The sequence below is a fragment of the Halyomorpha halys genome, unplaced genomic scaffold, assembly GCF_000696795.3.
Source record: "Halyomorpha halys isolate HHAL.00 unplaced genomic scaffold, Hhal_1.1 Scaffold363.1, whole genome shotgun sequence".
Taxonomy (NCBI): domain Eukaryota; kingdom Metazoa; phylum Arthropoda; class Insecta; order Hemiptera; family Pentatomidae; genus Halyomorpha; species Halyomorpha halys.
Window position 1 is genome coordinate 445,676 of NW_027106613.1, and position 8,920 is coordinate 454,595.

At 29.1% G+C, this 8,920-nt stretch overlaps 2 protein-coding genes across 3 annotated transcripts in view; one reads left to right on the plus strand and one right to left on the minus strand.

Annotated features, from left to right (window-relative positions):
* Positions 1 to 3,197, minus strand: part of Prx4 (Peroxiredoxin 4) — an 11,449-nt gene extending 8,252 nt beyond the window's left edge. Inside the window, exons 1-3 of the mRNA XM_014422262.3 lie at positions 3,035 to 3,197; positions 2,718 to 2,835; positions 1,214 to 1,453 (exon numbers count right to left, since the gene is read on the minus strand). Of these exons, the coding sequence (XP_014277748.1) occupies positions 1,214 to 1,453; positions 2,718 to 2,835; positions 3,035 to 3,197 (521 nt within the window). The remainder of the gene's footprint in view (positions 1 to 1,213; positions 1,454 to 2,717; positions 2,836 to 3,034) is intronic.
* Positions 3,198 to 3,281: 84 nt separating this feature from the next.
* Ercc1 (DNA excision repair protein Ercc1) lies at positions 3,282 to 8,440 on the plus strand. 2 transcript variants are annotated; one of them, XM_014422261.3, is made up of 5 exons: positions 3,282 to 3,421; positions 4,589 to 4,701; positions 4,782 to 4,979; positions 5,671 to 5,856; positions 8,058 to 8,438. In XM_014422261.3, exons 1-5 carry the CDS (start codon positions 3,406 to 3,408, stop codon positions 8,283 to 8,285), a joined length of 741 nt encoding a protein of 246 aa, XP_014277747.1. In that variant the 5' UTR covers positions 3,282 to 3,405; the 3' UTR covers positions 8,286 to 8,438. The 2 variants fall into 2 exon arrangements, with proteins under 2 accessions (XP_014277747.1, XP_014277746.1); XM_014422260.3 differs by lacking the exon at positions 3,282 to 3,421 and adding an exon at positions 3,434 to 3,756 and having other exon boundaries at positions 8,058 to 8,440.
* The last annotated feature ends 480 nt before the right edge of the window (positions 8,441 to 8,920 follow it).

Below are 8,920 nucleotides of genomic sequence, written 5' to 3' on the forward strand. Positions count from 1 at the left end.
AGTAAATGAAACCTGTAGTGGGGGTCTGTGGTGGGGCGATGCTGCTGTAGTGGGGGCAGTCAACAGTCTTTAATCCCGTAGGCTATCTTAATGTTTACTGCCTTAATCCCTGGCCTCTACGTCTGTATCACAAGCTTCAACTGCTATTTCCTTGTTTTTATTAAAATAACAATTCTACTTAACCAGAAAACAGCTTTATTTACTAATGTAGACCATTCACAGTTTGATGGCCAGAGCCAGACTGAATCACTTCTGTGAATCACAGACTGAATGAACTTATATCAGTCTCTTGTATAAAAAGAGATTATAGAATAGAAAGTTTTTAAAACCTCAATGGCTACAGTAATCATGTATGGATCATAAATGTTAATAAACCTTGGTTTATTGTAATTAAAGGCTTTTCTTGTTTACTATAAAATTTTCTGAAGAAGGGAATGAGAGTTCTTCCATTAACCCTTTAATTATTATATTAATTAAAACATAAACAAAATATTATATTTGTAGTTTTTCTTTAAAAAAAAAATTACAATAAAACAGTATATTTGTGATTTATTTTTTTAAAAATATTTTTGTAACAATGAAGTTAGGGAATTGATTTGCCAATTAGTACATCATGAATAATATTCTTGAATTCCAACTCGTTCGTTTCATTTAAAAAATGAAATAAAATGGAATATTAGCAAAATATATAAGAATTATAATTATTATTATTAATATATATCAGAATCTTTAAATTCCAACATATTGAATTTCTATTATCAGTAATTTTGAATGTTCCTTATGATAGCGCTCCTATTGGCCATCACAAGAACCAGTTCCTTATCAATTGTTAGTCAATTCCACTGGTGGTTCATAGTTTATTTTCTTTATAAAACTGTTAGTTTCTTTTTCAATTTGTTATTTTTTATTTTAGGATTTATTTTTATTTATATTTATGATTATTTATATTATGGAGTTTAATAAAAGCTTTCCATAAAACTATTTATTGATTTGACAAATCCCTTGGTATTACAAAGAAACTGATGCACAATACTGTGGAGAAACTCTATTTAATTGATTAAAACAAACATTATAAAATGTGACTTGTTTGAATGAGTATAAAATCCTGCTAAACCCATGTTTCATTAACAATAACTGTTAATTCTCTTTTCAGAAAAAATTGGTATTGATAAATAACAGAACAAAAAAAAAAAGAAAACCTGGAAACCTTTACCTCAGTGTATGACCAGCATCTTCCAAATAGACGCCATAGTCTTTGGAAATTTTATGAGTTAAATCTGAAAGCAGAGGAATCTTCAACGGTCCTAGGCCCCCATCTTTTCTAGGTGTATTCATCCATGCTAGATGAGTAAAGTGTGAATCGACTGAACATCCAACCACTTCTGCGTTTAGTTTTCGGAACTCTTCTATACGATCATTAAAGGCAAGTATTTCAGTAGGGCATACAAAAGTACTATAACAGAAAAACACGTATTTCATAAAATATACTTAGATTAAGTAAAAAATAGTTAAATAAGAGCCATCAAGATGAATTCACTAGAGGATATAATATCAAGATGAATTCACTAGAGGATATAAATGCCTACAGAATGGGGAATTAAAAGGAATATATCGAGTAAATATAATTCAAACAATAACATCTCAATAGTGGAAAAGTAGGTGTAAATTTTAGTGAGCTGTACGATGCAATGGATTTCAAAAAAGGTAATAAATATATCAGTTGGGTAGTATAAAAGCTATAATCAGTGTCTATAAAAACTTTAATGCATGTCCTTGGTCTAAAAATGTAATAATTTAAATAAAACAAAAACTGAATAATAAATTTATATAATGGAAAAAATAGTAGTAAATAAATCTAAATGGATATAAGTTTGCCTCAAATAAAAACACTAATTTAATAAAACACATAAATATATCATAAAATTATAATAACTTCATTTAAATTACAATAAATAAATTGTTTACTGAAATGCAATAAAAAAAAAAATTTTAAAATGCCCTAATCAAGTAATTTTTTTTTTGACATGGAATATCATCAGCAGAACACATCAGCCTAATGCTGATAAAGCCAATTGTACAAATATTGAACAACTGCCAATATTTTAAGTACCAATTCTATGATAGGTGTATAAGCCATTACAAATCAAACAAATAATTAGTCATAAAATCTTATTAAACCAAAGATATCTGGAGGTTCCTAATGAATTTTATATGTTAAAATTGTATAGACTCTATACATAACTGACTCATGAGAACCATGTTTTGAGTAACCAACTTATTTCTTGGTACTATAAAAGTATTCAACATACATCTATTTTTATTGCTAAAAATGTGCTATTCAGGGTAGAATACAACTATGTTTTCAAATTTAGTATGAACAGTTACATTTAAAAAAAAAAAGCAAAGATTAAATCAAATAATAAGTTTAGATTATGGAATATAATCTATTACTATTATTTACATTATTGATGACTATCATAAACTATTTTAAAATCTATTCTGTATAAATTAGAGTTCACAACACAGGATTGGTGAAGCCCCCACCCCTTACTAAAATCTGTAATTATATATGTATATATCCTGTTCTTAAAGCCTGAGGGTTTAATTAAACTCAAATATACTTACTAAAATCTAATTATTCTTCAAACAATGAAATAAACTAAAATTAAGGTTTTAAAATATTAGTAAAAAAACGATATTTAACAAGTTATACTCACAAATCCAGAGGATAAAAGAAGAAGACTAAATATTTTCCTTTAAAATCAGAAAGTTTGAGTTCTTTCAATTCTCCATTGATAACAGCTGTACCTTCCCACTCAGGTGCAGGTTTTGAAACTAAAAAAAAATTAATTGGTTTAATTTGCATTAAAATAAAATCAATTACAATGTAGTTGATTACATCCAAAGATAGGGTAAAATATTATGTTTATTCAAAAGTTGTCTTTAAATAATTAAAAATAAATACAAATCTTATGAGTAAAATATATGCTTTTGATTAACCAATATAATAAATTCGGCTTGATTTGAAACTTACTGACAGCTTTGGTCCACTGAAGCTTATGATCAACACTTTTGACATAAGAACTTTGGGGATAAACACTTCCACCAGCAAATGAATGACAATTTTCTTCAACAAAACTACTTATTTGAGAAATACATAACAATGTAAAACTGAACAAAGTTTTAAAAGCTAACATATTGAAGAGAAATCGTTCCTGCCCGGCCGCCTACAGAGATAATAGTCACATCGACGAGAGAATTGTGATGCTTCGGTACTTCAATGGCTTATAACCACATCGATAGCTTCTCAGTAAACAACACGTAACAGGTTATCAGTGGTCACCATTTTCAAGAGGATGGTCTAAGTCTTCCTCGGAATTATTAAAGCTGGTTATAAGACAAATAATGGAAGGATCAGGAAGTATGGATGGCATTCTCATGTTTTTGTTTTTTTTACCATTTATCACTAGAAACATTTCGTGTTAATATGGCATCAACTTTAAAAAATGAATTTTCCTCTAGTGAAATATGAGTTTTCAATTTGTTTTCCATGAAATTTAAGAAGAAACCCCCAAAACGTATTCATGTGAAGTATTAGTTTTGTGTTACCACGTAAATAGGATCCTTCATATCTTTTTTAAACTGTAAATACATATTTAAAATGCAACAGTTTCCTGAATTTTAAAGTATTCAATGAAATGTTTCATGAAAGTAATGAAGAAAACCATAGTCTTGAGTTTTCTCCTAATTTACCTGGTACAGATACATATACTTTATTTCAAGCTTTACAGCATTCACTTTTATATTTTTTATTCAACAATTACATATATATGCTATAACTTTATCTTTCTGATTTATCAATATATATTTGGTTCATTGATAAGACTGTGATAATACATAAACAAATTGTTAAATGTTTGAAATGAGTGAAATTGAACTGAGTATAAGAGCCGCCAATTGAAAAAAGTTTAAAATATGGATAAATCTATTTTAAGGATCATATTGATAATGGCCTGAGAGCTAAAATGTCGGGATAGAATAAAGATAACGAGAAAAATGGGTCAAAAAAATTTTTTGTTTTAATTTAAGTACCTACTCGCATCCAAGAAATTAACATATAATATATTAATAACCTAACATATATACACATAGGATTGAACTCTAATTTTGGAACATTAATTGGTTATTCTGGTAAAATTTTACATATTTCTGAGTTTCCTTTTGATCCTTAGGAAAACTGATTGATCAGGAATGGTTTAAATCATATTTTGCATAATTTTAAATTATATTTATACTAACTATATAAGCAATTTATACAACGTTCTAACTCAAAAGAAGCACAACTCAAGTTTTCTGTCGGAAATTTTAATGGATCATCGCAAACCACAAAAATATGTGGCCAAACAAATAGACACTAATTGTTCTAGCAATACATGTGTTATAGGAAACTCCCTAGGAATATATAAGAACTTCTATGTAGTTTTTAGACATTGTCCAATGTTTATTCTTAAAAAAATGTATTTTATTTTTTGGGTCTATTTCATTGTGGATGTTAGGTACATATTTATTTTTATTACTAAAATTTCAGGTTCCCAAAGGAGTTCAGAAAGTCAAAGCACTACTTCAAAAACAAATGAAAGTGGTCAAGCAGTTAAAATAAGTGGAAATAAAGGCAATTCAATCTTGGTTAGCCCTCGACAGGTATTTTATCACAATTTTATGCTTCAAAATCAATAACACAATTAATGATTATTTATATTTCTTATATTAAATCTTAACAGAGAGGAAATCCTTTACTGAAGTCAATAACAAGTGTTCCTTGGGAATATGAAGAAGATATTATACCTGACTATGTTATGGGAAGAACTACATGTGCCTTATTCCTTTCTCTGAAATATCACAGCCTAAAGCCAGATTACATAAATGATAGACTGAAACTTCTGGGAAAATTATATGATCTTAGAGTTTTATTAGTTCATGTAAGTTGTTTGTATTTTATGTGTAATTTTTCTGACAAAAAAATGAATGGAAAGGTGCTAGTTCTCAAGCATTCCTCCAAAATGGTCTATTTAACTCAAACACAATGATCCAATGAAAGTAGTAATAATATTCTAGGTTATAACTCTATTAAATAATATTTTGTATAAGTGAACCTTCCATGTTGGAGTTGTGCTTCGTAACTGGTATCAGTGGTAATTTTAGAGAATAACAGCTCCTGGACAACAAACAACTATTCAACATTCAGTAATATGTATGATAAACCTATTGAAGTCATGAGTAATTTTTCATCAAAACTTACAAAGCTAATTATTTTTGTGATAATACCATAGTTATGTTGTGACAAAACTTTTAAAGTACTTTTGATGAACTATTGTATTATGATAACTACATATTCAAATCTCTACCTTAGTTTTCTGTATGGAATTATTATTGTGAGAAGATGCACCTCTTACACCTAAATCAAGAGATGCGCATAATACATACAAAATGGATGTTTTTTTTTAAATATTGTTTTCGAATAATTTCTTTACAAAGTTGAATTCTGTTGTTTTATTGTATTTATGTTTTGTTTCACCTTTGTGCTTCTTTATATGTATATATTTTAAAATGGATTTTGATCTATACAGTTCACTAATTTACAAACTTTTTTTGTTTGTTTTTTTCATTTAGGTAGATATGAAGGATCCTCACCATTCTTTGAGGCATTTAACACGTGTCTGCCTTTTGACAGATATGACATTAATGTTAGCATGGAATTATGAAGAAGCTGCAAAAATAATCGAAACTTACAAAATATTTGAACATAAACCTCCAGATTTAATAATGGAAAAGGTTGAATCCGATCCTCACATAAAGGTATTTTTTATTAGATGTTTGCTAAATATTAGACATTATTAAGCAAAAATATATTAAAATTGATATATTAAAAAAAAAGTTCTGCCTTCAGCTTATCAGGTAATGATGCGTAGTTTGCTCCTGTAATGGTTTTTCCTTTTTGAAGATAGTCAATTAATATAACTCCATGACCATCCCAAAAAAGCCTCCATCACTTTCTCAGCTGAGAAAATAGTTTTTGCTTTTTTTTGGAGCCGTTTCCCCCTTTGCAGTCCACTGTTTGGACTGTATTTTTGTTTCGGGCGTGTAATGGTGTATCCAAATTTCATCTTCAGTAATTAATCGGCACCAAAACTCGGATTTATTATGCCTAAACTGTGCCAACAGAGCTTTGGAAATGTTCATTCGAACACATTTTTGGTCTAACGTCCATTAACGAAAAAAGGCCATCTCTATCTTTTTAAAGTCCTTTTTTCACATCAGTAACCTCACTATTTATTGGCTCATCTTTAATTATAACTTCTGAGTCAGGATCTATCTTGACCTACATCCATACGTGTGTGGCATTATGTCTCATTACTGAGATTGGACCTCCTCCAAAAGCCTTCGCCAGTTTGTGCAATTAATAGCTATAACTCTCCAATTCTGAACTTCAAGTAGAAGCCGTACATCTGCTGTCACTGAGTCCTTTCATCTAGTTTTTGGCTGACCAACTCATCTTTTCCCATCAAGTTGTTCAGCCAGCACCTTCGTAGCTATCTATATATCATCAATTTGCGCAACGTGCTTAGCTCACTCAAGTCGTCCCAGTGTGATAAACATGTTGAGATGGACATCCTTGTAAAGCACTTGAGTTCCATGTTCTTCCTTTTTCTCCACAAGCTGCTCTCTCTAAAAGCACCAGGAATACTTCTCTCAAAGGTGAAAAGTCTATTCGCATCCATTTCAGTATGTCACCAGGTGTAAAGTTCTGATGATTTCACTCCCTAACTCTCCACCAATTTTTTTATTCTTTCTTCTTTTACCGTTATTTTGATTATAACGATTGTGTAGGGACTGTGCTTCAAGCTTGAATTGCTTCATATGATATGGTATATTCTGATACTCATTTCTCTTGCTGGTATTCCTAATTAGTGTTGCTTTATTCTGATATCTGATGGGAATGCTTTCTTAGTATCTTTTATTGCTATTTTTAAGTTCCCAAAAGCCTGCCTCAATCTTATTTTTCGTACCCTGCTTTCCTCCATTTACTTCTTAAATGCAAGGTATAAATATAATGACCTCATTTAATAGTTTATTTTTTTAATGCTATATTATTAGTAGTACTTTGGTTTTTGGGGAACTTTTTACTCATCTCCATCCTTTCTAGTTTCCATTTACCAATACTCATTCCTGCTAAATTATCAACTCTCAACATGTATGTAACTTTGTTATTTGCTTTTCATTTGTTAATTTATTGTGATTAACTATTTTCCTTTGTAAATACTATCAGAATAATGCACCTCTGATTGTGCATTTATGTTATTCTGGGAGAGAATATTTCACAAAAAACTTTCTTTTTTTTTTTAATATTTATTTATTGCTATTTACAACTGTACATTATGATACATTTAGTAAATCTGATCTAAGTTAAATTGGAGTGTTACAGGCGTGTAGAGAAACTACCCATTGGTAGCACTCTAATGACATTTTACATTAGCTGGTCTCGTGGCCATCTTCTTTTCAGGTGCTTCGGAGGATTGTCAGGAATGGAAGAGGATGGAAGATTAGAAACTAGGGGGTTTGAGTGGTTAGAGAGTTCATAATGGAAGAAGTGATATCTGGTTCGGGCTAGATCGGTTACATAGGGAACATTAAGGTCTTAATGTATGATTTTATTTGTGACAAAGTAAGGAGCATTGAGGATTTTGCGAAGGATTTTGGATTGTAAGGATTGAATACGAGAGGAATTCAAAGGTTTAGTGGAGCCCCAAAGATTTCACAAAATTGAAATTATTTTCCTTTTGTTCTGTAATATTACATAATATTTTGTTCTGTAACATTACTAATTTCCTACTCTATCCATTTTTGCGGCCCCATCTACAACAATGAAAATTATTTCCTACAAATAATAATTTTTAAACGTTTTTTTGCTTTAAGATTGTTTATATTAAATTATTTCCAATTTAACTTTATCTGGTACATTTATATGTACAATACTTCAATTTTTTTTCTAATTTCAGATTGTATCAGCATTGACTTCTGTCCGTTCAATTAACAAAACAGATGCTTCCACATTACTGAATAATTTTGGATCTTTAGAGAAAATCATCAATGCTTCGAATCATGAGCTCTGCCTTTGTCCAGGTTTGGGCCAACAAAAAGCAACAAGATTATATAATGCACTTCATACACCATTTTTAAAAGGAGAAAAACGGAAAAAGTTAGGAATTGCAAAATATTTTGATTAGTTTATAAGTGTAACTGTTTGTAAAAAAAAAACCTTTTCTATTTACCATGGTTGATTGAATCCATTAAATGTATATTTTCATGAAAATAATAATTGTATTAAAATTAGTAATTAGTTTATTTATTGACTTAAGCTGTGATATTACTGTATATTTTTTTCTATTTATTTGTAATAAAATATATATTACAACTTAAAAAAAAGTTCTGTAATTTTTTTAGCTTACTTATTTTCATAGTCCTTATTATTCATATAAGTTCATAAACATTTGAATTCAATAAGTAATAAATACTAAAATTGATTAAATATTTCTTTTACATTGAAACAATTTATTTGGGCCGTTGCAGGATCTTTCAATGATTTTTAAAATGCTAGTATTTACTACTAACGTGTTCAATTTTATTCATTTCAGTTTATTTATTTTTGGCCCCTGACAGTTTTGTTGTTAAAATATTAAATTTCTCATTTCAATTCAAATTAGTTTGTATTCTAATTAACCTCATATACAATGGCATTAACATTTTGCAGTTCTGCAAAAAAAAAAAAAAAAATGTTATCGAAAAGGCGGACAAATACTGGGGATTGGTCAATTTATTTATAATTTTAATTTATGATTGCCGATTCTTTTTAATGGTTATA

What these genes read in the sequence shown, in the direction of transcription:
- Ercc1 (XM_014422260.3), top strand. Translation starts at nt 3,699, where the DNA reads ATGTTTCATGAAAGTAATGAAGAAAACCATAGTCTTGAGTTTTCTCCT. An exon ending in TTAGAGTTTTATTAGTTCAT is followed by an intron (nt 4,980 to 5,670) that starts GTAAGTTGTTTG and finishes TTTTTCATTTAG; the next exon opens with GTAGATATGAAGGATCCTCA. An exon ending in AATCCGATCCTCACATAAAG is followed by an intron (nt 5,857 to 8,057) that starts GTATTTTTTATT and finishes TTCTAATTTCAG; the next exon opens with ATTGTATCAGCATTGACTTC.